Source organism: Octopus sinensis, linkage group LG14, assembly GCF_006345805.1.
Source record: "Octopus sinensis linkage group LG14, ASM634580v1, whole genome shotgun sequence".
NCBI classification, from domain to species: domain Eukaryota; kingdom Metazoa; phylum Mollusca; class Cephalopoda; order Octopoda; family Octopodidae; genus Octopus; species Octopus sinensis.
Genome location: NC_043010.1, coordinates 65,130,105 through 65,150,500, shown reverse-complemented (window position 1 = coordinate 65,150,500; position 20,396 = coordinate 65,130,105). Strand labels below are relative to the sequence as shown.

At 35.1% G+C, this 20,396-nt stretch overlaps 1 protein-coding gene across 1 annotated transcript in view; it reads right to left on the bottom strand.

Moving 5' to 3' along the window:
• Positions 1-20,396, bottom strand: part of LOC115219497 (receptor-type tyrosine-protein phosphatase T) — a 102,720-nt gene that overhangs the window by 47,528 nt on the left and 34,796 nt on the right. The window contains exons 17-24 of the mRNA XM_036509409.1: positions 17,937-18,034; positions 16,757-16,879; positions 14,846-15,003; positions 13,406-13,541; positions 10,169-10,318; positions 9,903-9,957; positions 7,108-7,148; positions 5,192-5,314 (exon numbers count right to left, since the gene is read on the bottom strand). Of these exons, the coding sequence (XP_036365302.1) occupies positions 5,192-5,314; positions 7,108-7,148; positions 9,903-9,957; positions 10,169-10,318; positions 13,406-13,541; positions 14,846-15,003; positions 16,757-16,879; positions 17,937-18,034 (884 nt within the window). The remainder of the gene's footprint in view (positions 1-5,191; positions 5,315-7,107; positions 7,149-9,902; positions 9,958-10,168; positions 10,319-13,405; positions 13,542-14,845; positions 15,004-16,756; positions 16,880-17,936; positions 18,035-20,396) is intronic.

Genomic DNA, 20,396 nt, shown 5'->3' with positions numbered 1-20,396 from the left:
TATTATTATTTTTAATATTAATAATAATAATAATAATAATAATAATATTAATAATAATAATAATAATAATAATAATAATAATATAATAATAATAATAATAATAATAATAATAAAATATTACATCCTACGCAGAACACTTTCCATACAATAACCATCAGAGCATCACAATAAATCACAGCACATACCCAAGGCACACAGAGCTGCGCTCGGTAGTGAAGTGAAAGCACGCTATAAAAAAAAAACTACTGAATAATAATAACAATAATAATACAAACAAGAAATCATACCACCTAATAAACACAAAGAAGAAGAAGAAGATGATGAAGAAACAACAAAAGCTATAAAACAAATGAAATCCAAACTAAAAATAGAACAGCAACGAGCCATGATAAAACGATGGCAAGAAAAGCCCCTTGATGGTAAATACTGCACTAAACTAAACGCAAAAGAAATAGACAAAGAAAAATCCCAGCAATGGTTGAGAAGCTCAGGACTCAAAGCAGAAACAGAGGGATTTTTAATTGCAGCACAAGACCAAAGCCTCCCCACCAGAAATTACCAAAAACATGTAATGAAAAGAAATATTACAAGTAACTGCAGAATATGTGGAGATGGACAAGAAACAATAAATCATATTATCTCTAGCTGCCCTGTCCTGGCTAAGAAGGAATATATTCACAGACATGACAGAGTTGGAACCTACATACATTGGAAGCTATGCCAACATTATGGAATAACAACAGAAAAAAGATGGTATAGGCACACACCAGAAAAGGTCACAGAAAACGAGAAAGCAACCATACTCTGGGATATGCCGATACACACAGATAGAGAAATTAAGGCCAACAGACCAGATATAGTTGTCAGAGATCATGAAGAAAAAAAATGCTTTCTAATTGATGTATCAATACCGGCAGATGACCACGTGTCTCTAAAAGAAATGGAGAAACTCTCAAAATACAAAGACCTGGAAATAGAGATAACTAGAATGTGGAACCTGAAAACAGAAACAATTCCTATCATAGTAGGTGCATTAGGCATGATAAAAAAATATTCAGACAAATACATAACAAAAACACCAGGACTTACAAACACATATAACATACAGAAAATTGCACTACTAGGCACTGCACACATCCTACGCAGAACACTTTCCATACAATAACCATCAGGCATCACAACAAATCACAGCACAAAGTCAAGGCACACAGCACAGAGCTGCGCTCGGTAGTGAAGTGAAATCACGCTATAAAAATAAAACTACTGAATAATAATAATAATAATAATAATAATAATAATAATAATAATAATAATAGCCCTGATGCAGTACCAGGCAGTGGCTCTCATGGCTTCTGATCTTAACTGATTGGAAGTGTTATCATGTACATTGTTTTGTCTTGGTATAAAAGATGGGCTACAGCAAATATTCTGCTCAATACCACAGATTTGCTGTCAGTTGTTTGACCTTAACCAGTTGAGCATGTCCCTTAGTGGCTGACGATATGTGCATCTCTGATCACGAGCAGAAGTAGTGGGGAGAATCATAGCCATGTGTTGAGAGGGATTCTTGGGGGTTTGAATAGTTCACCTCTGGAAACATGGGTGGTTCTTTCAACATCCTTAAGCAACCCTTATCAGGGACCGTTGAGCGGGATGGGCTACAACCTGAAGAAAATTCTAACTGGGCCCCACCTGCAAGGTCATGTGCTGTTTATCTTGATATGAGATCACCATGTCGCGCACATATGGTGTGTGATGCATGTGCCTGGTGTACCTTTATCAGACGGGTAGTCATGATGGGTATATTGGGCTTCGTATATTTTACCCCAGTGTCACTTTGATGGCATGAACTGCTCTCTCACTCAATAATAATAATAATAATAATAATAATTAATAATAATACACGGAAAAGGTAATGGGCGATAAGGGGAAGGGAAAAGACCTTTGGGATTTTTATTTCCAGATAAACAGTGTTGGTCTCCCTTCGGTGCTCTAACATTTGTCTGGAAATCCAAGTCTCAGAGGATTTTTGCCTCTCCCTTTTCGTCCATTATATTTTCCGGTGTATAGTGATACCAAACACCCATACTTACGGCATAGTAGCCAAAGGTGAATTTGGGCTACTTTATCGTGCCTACGCTTGTATTCTTTCTGCGCAAGACTTTCACAAGCACAAAAAATTTGAATCACGCTTTCGACCCTCTTCCCACACATTCTACAGAGGGTCGATGGACTTGTGTGGTATATATTCTTTTTCACTGAATTGGTATTCAATGCCTGGTCCTGGGCAGCGACGATTAGGCTTTTAATATTCTTTTTTAGGTCACACATTTTGAGCCACCTCCATGCTGCTTCCTGGTCTTTAAATTTGTTGGTTTCATGGAGGAACTGACCATTATTATTATTATTATTATTATTATTATTATTATTATTATTATTATTATTATTATTAAGGCGGCGAGCTGGTAGAATTGTTACCGCGCCTGGAAAATTAGCAGTGTTTCGTCCGTCTGGACGTTCTGACTTCAAATTCCGTCGAGATCGACGTTTCCTCCCATCCTTTCGGGCTAGATAAAATAAGTGTCAGTTGGACACTAGGATAGATGTAATCGACTTATCCCATCCCTCGAAATTGCTGGCCTTGTGTCAAAACTCTGAAATCCTTACTAAGGCGGCGAGCCGTCAGACTTGTCAGGGCGCTGGACACAATGCCTTGCGGAATTTCGTCCGTTTTTACGTTCTGCGTTCAAAATCTGTCGTGTTCGAATTTCCCTTTCATCCTTTCTGGGTTAAGTGTTTGTTGAGCGACGGGGGTTTATGCGATCGACTAGCCCTATCCCCTGAAATTTCATATTTTGTTTCTAGGTTAGAAAGGATCAGTATTTCTATTGTCTTGTACTATATTTATTTCGACTCCACAGTTGCTAGATTACTAAATGTTTTCATTGTGGGAACGTGCCTTCGGTTATGTGAGTAGGATTTCTAAACAAAGGTATTTGTTGCTTGTTTTTGCTCTTTGGTGTAAATAGACAGCTGTTTAGAATGCTTTGCGTCGATCTGTTAACAGGGTGACAAAATAACAACAAAAGAAACGGGGAAGACTCATCTTCTCAAAACAACTCCCGAAATGATTCGGCAATTGCCAAATAAGCAAAACGTTACTTGAACATAAATATTTTTTCTCCGACATATGGACATTTCAACAAATAAAAAAAAAATGAATGATTTTTTTCAAACCTTGAACAATGTGGCTAGAATAGAATTGATAAGGGGTAGTATGGATGTGGTGATAGATAAAATTAGATTAGAAGGACAATTAAAAATCTACAAGAGCAATATTGGAATGGCTTTGCGACTGACGTGCTTGCAACGAGATTGGTCTTAGACCAACTCCTAAACGCGAATCACGAAGGTTGCATCATCAGAGCCAAGGTAAGTGATGTAAGACACGAACGAGCAAAAACCGTTTGAGGGGTCTCTACGGCAGAAACTACAATCCTCGAAGCCAAAGAGTGGTAGCACTGCCCAAATAATTCCAAACAAGGGGACCATGCCTCTGCTAAAAACTGAGGATTTTGGCAAAGAAGTGGGGGGTTGTCGTTGATGAAGGGACTGGTAAGAGATGCAGACATGTGCCACCCCAAGCAGAGCAATCCACGACAACTTCCACCTCATCTGATAAATCATGGAGAGAGAGAGAGAGAGTTGTCAATGAGCATGGCACTAATGGGTCCCTAATCAGCATAGATCAATTGAAAGTTTTCGATAGTGTTGACCATCCGTACTTGGCATCTGTCTATTCTCAAAACATCCGGGTTCGTATCCTTTCTCAGGGGCTGGATAGCTGCATTCACAAGTCAGAGTTAACGGTCACTTACCGGGAGATTTTGTCATATTACTAAAACAAGTATCCTTAATTACGTTGTTATTATGAACCAACAAAATATAAAAATATATTACGATGCAGGAATATAAGGTATAGCTTTCATTAAGCTATAATATCATTTTCAAAAGTGGAATAATTTTAAACATGAAATTAGCTTACATTGTTATCACATTCAACCTTCAAAACACTGTGTATGCAAACGTCTTTGCCTTCAACATTTATTAGTTCCAGGAGATATGGCCCAATTTTAACAGTTTCATTTAATGTCCTGGGCAAGTACATAGGTGCTGCCTATGTAGAAAAACGAAAAAAAGGATAGAAATATTAATAGTGATATGAGTTAAAATATTATATGATAGTATGTATAGTTAGAAGCATCAGGATTGAGAAATTATCACTCCGACAAAGGCCTATATCATATAAATGATGGGGCAGCTCATTAAAAAGTTGGTACTATGGTTTTTGTTATCGAAGTTCTTTTGGCATGGTGTAACTCTCCACAAACCAAGCAGAAAATCATAAGAAATTATGTATTATTTAGAGAGAAGTTTATAATCTTTTAGGTAAACGATACACCAGAAAATGCGTATAAATACTCCCTAAAAACATTTGTAAAATATTGTTATATTTTGGGATGGTGAGTGTTTTTCTTGCCAAATAAACACACGCACTGTATACAAGTTCTTCACCTCAGATTTCTTATTGTTCTTATTTTATGTCCTTTGTCTGGAAATCTTTCATTACACATCATGTGACCTACTTTGTATTCATAATCTCCAATTTTATTGTCATTTCGATACACAAAGTGTGCTGAAACAGTTCCCGCCTTTAAAGGTATCTCGAAAGGCCTGCTTCGTAGCCCAAAGTTCCGAGCTATTTTACAAGTTTAAACAACCGAAAGAGCTTTACAACAGGCGAGAGAGTCTAAGAGGGGACTACGTTGAAGTAAATCATAATTAACTGATCCTCATGTATATTTTTTAAACCAACGCCAGGAACTTCCAGCACCCCTCGTAATACTGGTCTTATTTATACGGTAGTTTTATGTAGTTTTTTTTTATAACATTTAAGATTAATGTGGGAACACATACAACTGTGCCAACAAAATCTGATGACTAACAACCTGAAAATCTCCGCCTAATATTATATATTAAGTTAGCATTAACAATATATCTCTCAGCATTCAAAATGTACAGTGTCTCTTGAAAGAAATTACTGGAATTATTACGATTCGGATAGCAATGAATTAGAAACACATGACATAGTGAAAACTTTAGTATGAAAACAAAATATTTGCAGTTTTACCTCGCTTGAATCAAATGCTACGATATTCAGGTAACCTCTTTTGCGCATACACATCAAAAACTCCAGAACACTGTTTTCATTTGGAGATTTTGTAACAAGAAATTCTCTTTCGCAAGAAGGACCCTTACATAAAAGAGAAACAGGAAGAAAATTATAAAACTGGAGACCAGACAAGGAAAAGTAAATACAGGTATAGCCTTAATTCGTAAGTTTTGTCTTAATACAACGAAGTAGTTTTGTAAGAGTGAAATATCTTCTCCATATCTGAGCAGTGACGAGACATTTACACTAACATACGCACACATACACACACAGCTGCACACACACATACATCACACACAAAGACACAAACATATATATACTCACATATGCAAACCAAATTCATTTAATTTGGCTCTTTTCTTCCCTTTCAAACATGCCACCAACACACTAAAAACGCAAACCAAACAACGAATATTTCGCCTGATTATGAGCTGATGATCGTATTTGTTCCCATCTTTTATCGTTTGTTCGCCAGACGATGACTCATGTATGCTAATCACTGCTCAATTAACCTTCCAAAGTAAGACGTTGCGGATCTCTTTACGATCGTCCAACCTCTACTGCATCTGTTGCACATTAACATAAACATACTTTAAATACATTAATGTACTCACTTGTTTTTGTTTAGAATTGCGCACAAAACTAAACAATGTGGACTATATTTAAAGTCAATATGTTGCTTCGTTATTCCAGTGTTAGTTGGAAATACGAGAGATTTCTCCAAGGTCGCCTGCATATTTTAGCCATCAGCAGAAGTGTATGTCCTGGATTTTTCTGAGCTCTTGCCTCGTTATCCCTTCTCGCAAATCTTGAGAAAAAGCACAAGCTGCAACAGGACTCTAATACTTCTCATATTAACCATACTAGATGCAGTTGTATTTTAAGATGTTCAAGATTCGGTTGTGTTATCAAAATTACACCACAAGTTATAATTTGCATGCAGTTAGAATATGTTCTAATGATGACCAGATCGTACATCAATGGTAGCGATTTTATTCTAACCCACCACATTAACATGAGTTGGGAATGAACGCACATACACTAATCTCGGGAATAATGACAACCCTACTGAATACAAAATGTTCCTGCCAAGGCTTTCATCTCTGAACTGTCTCGCTTCTTATCCGTATGCTTTGGTTTCTAAACCATACAGCATGCCTTTCTCTTCACCTTGGAGAATCATTGTTCCTTACTATTGTTTCCTTACTTTCCAAGCTCAATCGAGCAGTAGTTCTACTGACATGCAATATTCATAGCCACTTTAACAATTTTATCGGATGCAGTTGTGCATCGTTAACCAACTAGTGGAAATGTCCTCTGAGGGTTAAAAAATTGCAGTCGAGTCTGCTCTGGCAGCCATGTTAAAGTGTCTACGAATAATACTTGTCAGAACAAGACTGTATTAAAACAGACGAATAGTTTCCAGCATTTTCCCCAGGATCGGGAACCAGGTTTTTAGTAAGGATATATGGATTAATTAAACATACATATCACACCGTGTGCAACAGGTAAAGCGAGAGTAGCATGAGAAAGTTTTGCACAAATGGTGTTGCTACAAATTCAAGTCATCAGAATCCATCGAGAACAGCCAAAGTTTGTCTCTCTTTAAATCATTACATTCGAAATTGCCTTCTTCTTAGATTATAACAATGGAAAGTAGATTTCATAAAAGCATGCGTTGCTCCATTTTACTCCAGTTGAAAATGAGCATTATGCACAGATCTCTCACTCCAGCTGTGATATCCGTGTCATTCCAGACTGTGAGGCCTGTCAAGGTATCATTAGCCGCTCGCGACTACATCAGAAAAGTAAATGCCGATCTAAACCCAGAAGATTTTAAAGCAAAATAAAAAGTGCGAAAGTAATTTACTCACATCAATGAAGACACCACTGATATTGAAATTCGCATACTCTCCTTCCATTTATGAAAAACAACAAAAAAAAAAGAGTTATTTTCTAGAAAATTAACGCAGAGCATGATAAATATCTCAATTAATCAATTCCATAAAATACGCTTTTAGAGTTATTACACGTTAAAAAACCAGTTTGAAATGAACAGAGATAAGCATGCTGACCGTTTAACCAGCTAAACTTCTACTCAGTTATAAAGTATATTCTCTCTATATTAGGCTTCACCAGGAAGTTATTAGAAAGTAAGACTCAATATGCACAATTATAAAATATTATCTAATCAGAAATGTAGAAAATATTTATTTGATCCTCTTCATATAACAAAATGATAAAAGTTGAAGGTGAGATCTGTAAGTAGAAAATGTAGGAATTATTTTAGTTTGAGGAGATAAAATATTTCGATATTAAAAAGTTGTTATATTTTGAAATTAAAGATGTTATGGGTGTCCGATCTATCAATTAAATTGGGGGTAACTGAACGCTGTCTATTTTCTATTGTTACTTTACAATTTGTGGGAAATATCATTGGATCCCAACTAATTATGAAACAGAGATAAATTGTAATGATGCCACAAGCCATTAATTAAGCCACTGGGGAATAGGTGACAAGCTTTTCCTGTGTTTGTTTTTACTTGAAGTGCCATAAGGAAAAGTGCATAAACTATTCAATGTTTTACTGATGTTTTAGATACGTTTATATATGTATAATCCATTTGTGATATTTATTTGTGACATCACTGAACGTTTTAGCTTAAGCATCTGACAAATTCTTGTTTTATAAACACAACCAATATATTTGCCTTCCTAAATAAAATATCTAACTCTATACAAATACAATGAAATCTAGACTGGCCTGCAAATTACTAGAAAAACAAAATGTTAAATTAATAAATAAATGTGAAGCTATTACGTTACAATATCCTCAGAATGCTTATAGTTCACTGTACTAATTTGAATAATTATACAACGATCGTTACGATGAATTTACACTGGAGAATACATAGTCACACACACACACACACACGTCACACATCACACACGTCCTCACATCCACATATTATAGTTAGTAATTTTTAAATGATAAGAAAGTTTGTATCCGTGACATTCCTACGAGAAAAAATAAAGCTTTTTTTTTGCTGTCCTAAATATATCTGAAACTCTATTTTTTAGTCGCCAATTTAGATGGCGAAGGACAGTGTTTATGAGCTTTTCGGTTTGCTCTCCCTGACATAACTGTCTGACCCTGGTTAATGCTTATTAATAAACATTGTAAGCACATGCATCGTTATATAAATTAGAACAAACTAATCTAGTTCTCTCCGAATTTGTGTATATCTTAAATAAGAATAAGCTCCTATTGCCTCATTAATCTGGAAAATGAATAACTGTTTAATTACGGCCACAGACAATGTCTACCTCCCAACAACATGAACGCTCTTCCAACAGGATTTCATACTTTAAGAATACTTTGCATAATCCAAATATAATCCAAGTATTAATAAATGTTACGTGGCATGCGCTGCTCGCTCATTCGATAATTATAATATATGTATATATGTTTGTATGTTGTATACATGGATGGATGGAGGATGGATGGATGGATGGATGGGTGGATGGATGGGTGGATGGATGCGATTTAAATAAATAAATGGGTTCTCTGTCACCTTTACGACATGCAAACTGGGATCGAAATAAAACATAGCATGTTCGCGAAATCTTTCTTATATCTTTCTTATATAATTATTTATTGATTCTACTTCTCAGGACGGATTACTGCTTCGATGCGGGACCGGAATAGTGGACGTGTCACCACCAAATCGTCCTTATTCATTTCGGATAAAGCTTGGACAATGCTGGCCTTTAATGAAGCTCTGGTATCATGAGGTTGTCAATTAGTCTCGCTTTCAACGATGCTTCATATGTAGAAGCCTATACGTAGAAGCCGAGTTTTGGTGTTACATGGCCGCAAATATTGTCGATATAAACGTTCATTTCTGTGGAAAATGTAACAGCTTTTAAGGTCCGATGAGAGAAAATTTGCGAGACTACAGTTCCAGTTTTCAAATGATTAATTGATTACTTAACTGATCGATTGCTTGTACAAATCATTGTATTCTCAACGTTCGGTTAATCAATTATAGCGAAATGTGTGTCAGTAAATAAAATCATAATTCCTTATTCTTTCCTGGTTAATTTTATTCCCTGTGATTAATGTACCGGCTTGGTGAATGACTTCGGATTAACAGTTTGTACGTGTCACAAGATAAAACTAACCCACTCGGATTACTATACCTTTCAAAGCTCATTCCCTTAGCCAGATTCATCGTATGAAGTACTTCCAAAAGGATCTGCCTGAAGTTCTTCAATTCTTATTTTCCTTCACGAAACATTCATACGTGCATTCCATACAGAAATGACATGCGAATAGGGGTACATTACTTGAAATATGACATGCAGTGATATGGACGATGCATGGATTTGAAATGAAATTCAACTTAAATAGTTGTGTATTCAAATGGGAAAATCACTTTGAATATCTATATTAGTTGATTCCAAAACCTTGAAGGGTTTGAGTGTAGCGAAAATTAGATTTCATGCTCCAATATCAAATAATTTAGTTATATGTGCTTTTTTACTCAACGCCATTAGAATTTTAAAATTTGATTGACAGAGAATGTTAAACAAAAATGATGTTAATTAGTACTGCCATGCATTCACAAGCTACTTTTTTTATATTTCTTTTATATTTTCAACTTACCACCCTCTTTTAATGCAATGTCCGTGTCACGCACTTCGACTTGTTTTATTACGTCCTTGAAATTATATAAAAAATGGTTGTCTAGTTTAAGCAGAACAAATGTTGGAGCGATGGTAAAATACAAAGGAAAATACCTTTATTTATGGAATATAGAATAGATAAGATAATGATGAAACGGTGTATTAAAACGTTTTGCAAGCTGACTTTTCCATCGGTTTCAATAAGAATTGATCGCTTCTTCGATCGCAATTACATTTCTGGCTTACCTGAAACTGATGCTCTAAAATCGATACTCTTGTTGAATGGTCTGTTTCCGTTATTCTAGAGAATTCCTTTGGTATATTATTCACATCTATGTCATAATCTCCGGTGAGAATGTTCTCGACTAAAACATCATATATAAACTCCAGTTGTATCTGGAAACAGAAATGAATCCGTTTAAAATCACATAGGCTCAGTGTTTAAGCAAACAATAATTTTTGGAATAAAAAAAAACATTGTGTTTCGTAGTCATTAGTTTGGTAAAGAGAAGGAAATAAACTTCGTTCATGAAAAACGTTTTGAAATTGAAGAATGAAATGATGGGTGAGATTAATATATAATTATGGGTTAGTTTGATCGACTTGAGGGAAAAACCTGAGATTTGAGATTTGGAGGAAACGATTTAAATAAATATATATGAAGAGAGAGCGAAGGGAGTGAACGTACTAAAAGCATATTACAAAACTTAACACGTTAAACTTTTAGTGTGATCGAATATTTAATTCATATCTTGTTCTTTAGAGAGAACTAGATAATAAAAAATCAACAACCTGCAAAAGAGGTTCAGAGTTGAAATTAATTAGAAATAGACTTAATATAAAAACGAAAATTTAATTATTTCGCCGAGGTGCCATATCTTGCAAATATTGTTGTCACCGGGCTTATAATCTTGTTGGGGACTTTAGTTAAACACATAAACAAAGTATCTATGGAATTATGAAACCCATATATTCTAACTTATTTCCTTATGTTTTAAATCCGCATTTAATCCGCCCAGCAATAAAAATTCAAAAGCCATGTTACACGATCACATGAACCCTAATCGAGAGAATGCTACTATGTATTTCTTTTCAATGACATTTTCTTCTATTCGTTTGTGTGATTGGGCGTGTACTATACTGTAATACTATTAGTTTGAGATGTATTCAGCGACGTCGTAACATCAGAGTAGGCTAGGTCGGCAATATCTAACGAGGCTAAAACTAAATATTATTGAATATTTAAAGTTAATGATATAGTAATAAATGAAGTTAGTGCGATCTACCTTATTGTGAAAATGTTAATTCAATGCATGGAATTCAGTGACTAATTCCGTAAGTTGCTTAACTTTCATACCAACAAGTACAAACTCTACATGAATTTCAGCCTCAAAGCTTATACTTGCTGTATATTCACTTGTGAGGGCGCATGAATTGTTGTACGCATGAACGGAAGAGCGTGGGTCCAACACTTGCACTGGGTGGTGCGTATTTTTTCTTGGGCAAAACAATTGATATTTGCAATAACTTTGACACTTGACGTTGGCACAACGCGCACTGTTCAGGTAGCATAGATTTCACAGAGAATGTGAGCTAATGAACAGTAAATACATTTAATCAGTATAAATAAGTCGGTTGTTTAGCTTGCTCGGACTAAAAGAGACTACCATCACATATAAAGTTCTGTATATATGTTAGTAGATATAACCGAATCAGCTTTTATAAATATATAACTAGGAATTACAACCGTGTTTCGTGGCCTGCTACCACAACAGCTGCTTTATAGGATCCAGTTAGCTCAAGACATCATCAGAGGAACCACGTCCGGTTTCGGCTCCTACTCCTCTACCGTTTTGACGTGCCCCCCCCTTCGGATGTGTCTTCAGCTCTGGTGTTGGGTGCATGTCTTCTTTCTTCTTCTTTCTTCTGTTCCCTGGCCTCTTCGATGTATCGATGAGTGTCAGCCGGTGACTGACTGACTTATTGTGGTTCTTTCCCTCTTTACTCACCCAAACCAAAATTCTAATCATGACATATTTATCTCATACTACTCATCTTTATGCCCCGATTCTAAAATCCAAATCTTGCAAAACCCCCTCAAAACTTTTGCTCCTGAAAAATAGAGTACATGGAGCACATGGAACTCTAAAATGTGGGAGTTAAGACCCCTATTAATTGGGTCTTAAAATCAACCAAAGAAGTTGAATTGTTGGGAATGATTTTTAACTTGTGTTATATCGTTCAAATTTCTTTGAAATCGGACATATATGGATTTTCACTGGGTTTCTAAAAGAGAGCAAAGCTAGAGAAAGCCAAAAGAGGATTGATCACAATAAGCAGTCAGCTATACTACCCTAGTTGTTACCACTCCCCAATGAGAGCTTCCTCACCATGCAGGTGACCGGCCCATCTGTATTACCCATCTATAGCAATTGGAAGGTACTGGACAAGGATTCTGAATTGTTTTTCCGGTTTTTGACTTAATTTTTGAGGGCGGTCGGTTCATCTTTAGCATTCCGGTTTGTGAGATCAGTCAACTTTATTTCAGATATTCTCATTTTAAAAATCCTCATTGAGAGGACGTTGGTGCTGATTTGACGGAGGTTTGCGTTCTCTGAGTGCTTTTATTTCTTTTGATTTCTGAAAACACTTTCATAATTATGAGTTATTTTATTGATTGTCTACTTCATTAATAAGCACTAAATACGCTGAGAACTTTCTCATGGAACATATTTCAATGTAATGAGAATAAAAACGTATAGAATTGACAAGAAATATATAATGATGCGAAATTATAGTATTTTCTGAGAGTCATAAATCCAATTCTGTTTCAGGGACTAGATGTAACTTGACTGTAACTTGTCAGTCCCATAGCAGACTCTGGCATCGTAACACGTTATTTTCTATACTCTCGTAACAGCTATGACTGAAGAGCAACTCACAAATATTTCCGAATTGCTGTGTTTTATCCTCTGTTGATTCTGACGATGAGCAACTGACTTCCAACAAATAAAATTAAAGCGTACAATTCTCGGTATTCAACAGACACATGCTCTATTAATATATAACCCAGTGTAACACAAAGTCACAAGACTGGACTTTTGAACGGAAAGCAAAAGTTAGTGAGAAAGAGAGGAAGGAAAAAAAGAGAGATATGTGTGTGTGAGGGATAGAGAGAATATTGAATCTCAACTCCAAATAAGTACTTTATTTATCGACTAAAGTATTATATGTGAAGCTGACATCAGCGAATTTAAAATGAGAGTGAAGACACGATCACGAATCCTGCAAGCCAGTTTCCCTGGATTTGTAAAATTTCTGCCAATTCCTCGCCTTTCAAGAAATAGCCAAATTATAGAAGATATAGAATGACCATTGCCGCTGAAAGAAAAGATGAAAGCAAACCCATATAAGGGAGAGTTCCTGAGAGTTACGAGCTATTAGACTAAGTATTTTTTCTTATTTACGTTGTCATTAACTCACCCTTTTCTGGACCATATGCATCCTCTCCTCCCGAAGCTTCGTGACACATGCCAATACATCAATAGCTTGACCACTCAACATTTCATTAAGAAGAGTATCAATGCAAATGTAAGTTCCGGTACGACCGACACCAGCACTGAAAGATGGGTCAAGGGCAATAAAATGTCTATGATTGCTTCCAACAATTTAATGAACAAAATAAATACATGGATTAGGCTTAGAGAACAAAAGAAAACATTTACTGTTTTTATTCAGAAGTAGAAAAAAATAACAGTTGAATAATACTGGTTTCTAATTTGGACACAAGGCCAATAATTTCGGGTGGAAGGTATAAATCGATTACTTTAAAACCAAGGTTCAACTGGTACTTATTTTATCGACCCCGAAAGTATAAAATGGCAAAATCAACGCTGGCGGAATTTGAACTCAGAACATAAAAATGGACGAAATGTAACAAAGCATTCTGCCGGCCATACTAACGATTCTTCTAGCTCGGTGCCTGCTAAAATTGAGTAATACCGGAAATCGGACCCTAAATTTGATATTAACACACTTCTCAGCAAACAATTTTAACCAAAGTTTTTCATTAGGAATGGAAACAATCATTATTGGGACGACATATTGTGTTAACGTAAGACAATATTGGTTAAAATTTCTTGACTTACTACATCATATATACCTACATTACTAAGAACCTAAATTTTTCTCAGTCACTCTTCTATGTCGAGATGTTTCCTTTTTCCGAAACCATGTCAATATTAGAATCGTCTCTTTGTTGAAGTGATGTCGTGAGGCAAACGTTTTGATTGATTAAACGTGATACTTTGACTCTAAAATATTTCTGAATCTCGTTGTCCCACACAAAATATAGGAAAACTTATAAACTTATAAACGTGGTTCAATTTAGGCAAAATTTCGTGGACCCTCTTTTTACTAAGCTTTAGCTTTATATTTTTCACTATATCATGAATTATATAACAAAACATTTCAAAAGTTAACATGGCTTGTTACCAACATACACGCTTACACGCTTACATGCGCACAGGTACACACTCACGAGTGCTAACAAACACACACATACATAAATACAGACAGACATACATACATATATATATATACATATATATATATATATATATATATATATATATATATATATAATATATATATATATATATATATATATATATATATATATAATATATATATATATACATATATATATACATATATATATATATATATGTATATATATTCACACACACATACTACAGATATATATATTAATTTCTGCCGCTCTGGATCTTCTTTCAGAAATTATAAAAAGGAAAGCTGACATCATTGTATAGAGGATATAATTATGGTTATTATAAATATAAAAATGCATATATATAATTATATGAAATATGAAATATGCGTGTTATAGATATAATTACAAACCTGCAATGTACGACCAATGATGATGTTGTTCCCTCTCTGAACCTTACGGCATTTCGGAATTCTAAGATATATTCTGTGTGCTGTGGTATGCCATGATCTGGCCATTTATTGAAGTAGAAATGATCGATAGTCCATCTTTCATTCTGATGACCACCTGACTGTAAATAAAACGTAAAATGTTTTGGAAGAAAAGATGTGTAAAATTATACTGAAGCACTATTAAACAATGTAATAAAATACTATCGTAGTATATTATTATAATATAAATTTTGATACCATTACAGGGCATCCAACTTATTTCAAAGCGTTGCACAGCGTCAGTCTTCGAAACAAAATAGCAAATTTTAGATCAATGATAAAACACAAAGTACTATAGTGCTTGCTGAATCTGGCCTGTAAAGCACATATGAAACGATAGAAGGCCAAAGCAGTCACTTAACCATCTAGAAATAGAAGTTAAACCACACTGTAGGATGTTTAAAGTAAATTAAACATTGAGTAACATAGTCGTGGGTATACAAGAAGGTGGGATAGTGAATGTTAAAAAAATATTTGATCATCATAGATATTAGAAACACATTTTCAGTAATATTTCCATATTTTTACAATACATCTACGTTTTCTAATGCCTTACACTCAAATATATATATATATATATATATATACATACATAAAAATATATATATATATATATATACATACATATATATATATATATATATCTATGAGAAAGTATATATATATTGTATATACGTATATATACGTGTATATATGAATATATATATATATGTATATATATATGTAATAATATATATGTATGTATATATATATATATATATATATATATACGTATATATATATATACGTATATATATATATATATATATATATATATAAATACTTTCTCAAATGTGTAGCTGCATTTCAGAGAGGAACTTGTCTTCAAAGTCCCAAATTTAGATTATTTATAACAAGTAGATTTATCGCCGCTTCTTGCTTGTTTAGATGATAAATGCACGCAGAGTTTTGCCTTTTAATTGCTTGTATTATTTCAGTCAATGGAAGTTTTCCATTCATTATATTGCATGTACCAGACTCCTCTTTGTGCAAACGCATTTATCTATCCGTGTGTATATATGTCTATGAATGTTATGTCCATTTAGATCCTGCAACTGGCTGGCACAATACAGAGTATGCGATAAAGCAAGTACCAGACTGAAATAATTACTTATATTCTTCGTTAATTTGTTATAAAACTATATAGAGCACCACAGATATTGTATTGAGTGCATGTTAAATAATTCAAGAATAGTGATATTCTTTCTTTTATTCCTTCTCTTACATGTTTCAGTCATTTGACTCCGACCATGCCGGAGCACCACTTTCAGTCGAGCAAATCGACCCCAGGACTTATTCTTTGTAAGCCTTGTACATTTGTCTCTTTTGTCGAACCACTATGTTACGGGGACGTAAACACACCAGCATCGATCGTCAATGGATGTTGCGGGGAGCCAAACACAGACCCACACACACATATATGTGTGTATGAGAGTATGTATATACAACGGGCTTCTTTCATTTTCCGTCTACCATATCCACACACAAGGATTTGATCGGCCAGAGGCTATAGTAGAAGACACTTGCCCAAGGTGCCACGCAGTGTGACTCAACCCAGAACCATGTGGCTGGTAAGAAAGCCACTAATCATAAAGCCTGCGCCTATATGATAAATTTTATTGTTAAAACGCAATTAAAGCATAAAGGAGTAAAAAATATTTCACCTTTTTTCACTCCATATTTATTGTAGCAATCAAATTTTACGTGAGGCTACATTTTATACAACGGTCTCCCAGAATTTCCTTGTAAGAAACGTAATTCTTATATAATATGAAATAATATGGAATGCCTTACCTTTGAAATAATAAATCTTCGGTGTATATGAGTTGAATGATAGCTAGTGTTGATATGTGTAACTTCGATGTTACCAAATGACTCAGTATGCTCTTCATCTGGCCAATACTGCATACACTTCATCTGACAAAATAAATAAATCAATATATAAAATAAAAACTAAGAAAAAAGAAAATGCTACTTAAGATCTGGATTCTTAAACATAAACGGAGTGACTAAAATCACAGAACAACACTCAAAAGAAACTATAGCTGCTCCAATATTTTATACTAAACACATACACACACACATACGCACGCACACACACACACATACAAACACACACTGACACACATAACTGCATAGCATTCAATGGCCTCAGCAGTATTCTATTCGTCTTCATATTCTGAGTTCAAATTTCGCTGAAGTCGACTTTGCCATTCATAATTTCTGGGTCGATAAAGTAAGTATAATTTGAACAACAGAGTTGATGTAATAGACTTACCCCTCACCAAAAACTGTTCGAATTTTGACAAAATTCGGAATAACTATTGTGTCAATGGGGAAACATGTAATTCTATGTTTTGGTATCGCTTTTTGGATAAGAATCCGATATTACTTTCCCAGTATAACCGTAAAGCTTTCAAAATTTATCGGCAAATTAAACCCGTTAACATCTGTCGTAACGAACATTCCAATAATTCTATGTATGGTGGAATATGTATTTCTACTCTAATGGCTTTGATGCGTCTATGCATGCATGAATATACACATACATACATGCATGCATGCATACATACATACATACATACATATATACATACATACTTGCATGCATGCATGCATGCATATTCGAAGACCATACGTCTAAGCCATCACTGGAACTGCAAAAGTTTGTAAAACTTCCGGATGTTTATAGTTTAAGCATTTATGAGCATATCTAGATATACAACTATATGCTTAGAATTCTTCTCGTATACATGCATGCATACATACATACATACATACATGCATACATACATACATACATACATACATACATACATACATACATACATACATACATACATACATACATACATACATACATACATACATACATACATACATACATACATGTATACATATTCACGTACACAAATAGATAAATTTTCTTAAAGAATGGTTTACGTTATCAAGTTCTTCTGAAGAAACACTATACCTTTCCATTTTCCACAATGTCAGTTAACATGACTATAGTATTACATTTCAATTGCCAGATCATCCTCCAGAAGTCCGTCACCGTATTTTGTGTAGGACCTGTTCAAATAAAAGAACAAAATAAAAACCACTAAGAAAAATTTAAAATAAACTAAAATTTCTGTTTAAACTCTACTCCCATTTAAATTAGCCTGTGGTAGTCGGTATCCTTTTGCACTTTACGTTGTTTCCCAACAGTCAATAAACTCTAAGTCTTCAAGTCAGCCATGGATATTGCTTCTCAAAAGCTCGAACATTGGAAGTAATTTCAAATTAGAGTTACGTTCGATAATTATATATCGGACGGAAATATAAGATATATAATATACGCATATTCCTTTGGTGGGCGATAGAAAAGAAGAATTAAATGAAAAATTAAAAATATTTTGGGCATGAAATATCGATTTACTTCTGAAGTTTCAGCATTCGCTTTGTGGATGTGCTCATGTTTGTCAGTAGACGCATGTATATGACCGAGTGTGTATGCATGTGTTAATGTGCATGTGAGTGTAATGGGGTGAGTGAGATGTTCTCCTCACTCCCGTCTCTTGCCTCTTTATTCCTCTTCCTTTCATGATTTACTTTCTCGTTACTCTTTCTGGAGTGCCGACTCCCATCAATCTCTGTTGTACATCCACCTGCACAACAGAGACTTCCACTCTGCCCCATTTTCTCTATTGCTACTTCTCTTTCATCTGTTACTCTTCCTTCTACTCTTGTGTTGCAGCAGAATAAACACATCTCTCTCTCTCTCTCTCTCACACACACACACACACACACACACATTCATATATTCACACATTGAGTCACATATCACATATACCGCTCAAAGCAGACACATATATAAATATGTATAATTTTTTCACTTCCTGACCACATGTTCTTCACTTAACCAGATATATCTGAACTACTAGAATCTCACCATCAGTATATAACTTGAAGCGAAAATGAAATGTAAATCTGGTAACTTTTGAAGCATGTTACGTCGCCTGATGAGGTTTTTGCATTGTGCGTTGCAAATGGAGTCATTACATCGTCCCACGCCCACAAGGGAGCAATGCAGAATGATGCTGAAACGTTTGTTGTGATAATAAATACTTCTGGTTACACATCGTCTTCCATATTAATCACTTAAAAATATACCGTACGTGCACCTCGGAACTCCAGACGTAGATTTAACGACGAACGCACGATATTGCTGATGATGCATGATAGCCAAATGTAGTGAACATATTCTACAAGCACATTACCTGGAACTTACTCTGAAATATGGTTTGGATTTTGCATTTAATGCTTCCTTTCTAAACCTCGATTCTTTAATTCTAAATTTAACTTCTAAAATCGTTCTAGAATCTCTCTAAGAAATCAACGCTGTAGTTGTACTAACAACCAATGTTCGTCGCCATTTCAGCACGGCTGTCCATTCGAACGGATAGACATATATGAAAGTGGCTTCGAACGTAACTTGTCGGTACAATATATTGCGTTGACCTCTTAGAGAGATTTTAGAACTAGCATTTTTGCTTGTTGCAAAATCAGTAACTTTATGCCGCTTGAAATGATATATATTTCGAGCAGATATGGTGTCTAGTACTGGAGAGAAGCAGAAATATCTCGAAATCAGGCCGGCCTGCTGGTTTCATTGCTAGAAGAAGGTGGTAGGGGTTCGCTCCTCCGTTCGCAATATCTCGGAAGCAGCTGTGCATCATTAACCAGCTAGAGGAGATGTCTCCTTGGGGTTAAAGAATTGCAGTAAAGTTCGTTCGAACGGTCAATCTGGTTAAAAAGGATACGGATTTTTACTTTACAGACACACCCACAATCACCCAACACACATACACAAACACACACACACACACACACATACACACACACACACACACACACACACACACACACACAACACACACACACACACCACACCACACACACACACATATATATATATATATATATACGGGTATGTATGTATGTATGTATGTATGTATGTATGTATGTATGTATAGCCTAGGATTTAGCGTGTTGTACACACGATTGCTAAATTGTGATTTCAGTTCCTAGTCCAAATGGTGTGTTGTGTTCTTGAGTAAAATACTTCGTGTTGCTCTGAGATTAGTTCGATGCCTGAGGAGTAGCATATTCTTCAGACAACATCGATTTGATGGAGACAGTGAGCTAATGTGCGGCACAAATATTCGATTATTATAAACAAATCATTTGTGCAGGTCGTCCGGCGAAAGCCGAACGCTTGTACGTCGTCTTCGACGAGAGCGACCATCATATGTATGTATGTATGCATGTATGTATGTATGTATGTATGTATGTATGTATGTATGTATGTATGTATGTATGTATGTATGTATGTATGTATGTATGTATATATGTATGTATGTATGTATGTATGTATGTATACTCATGGAAG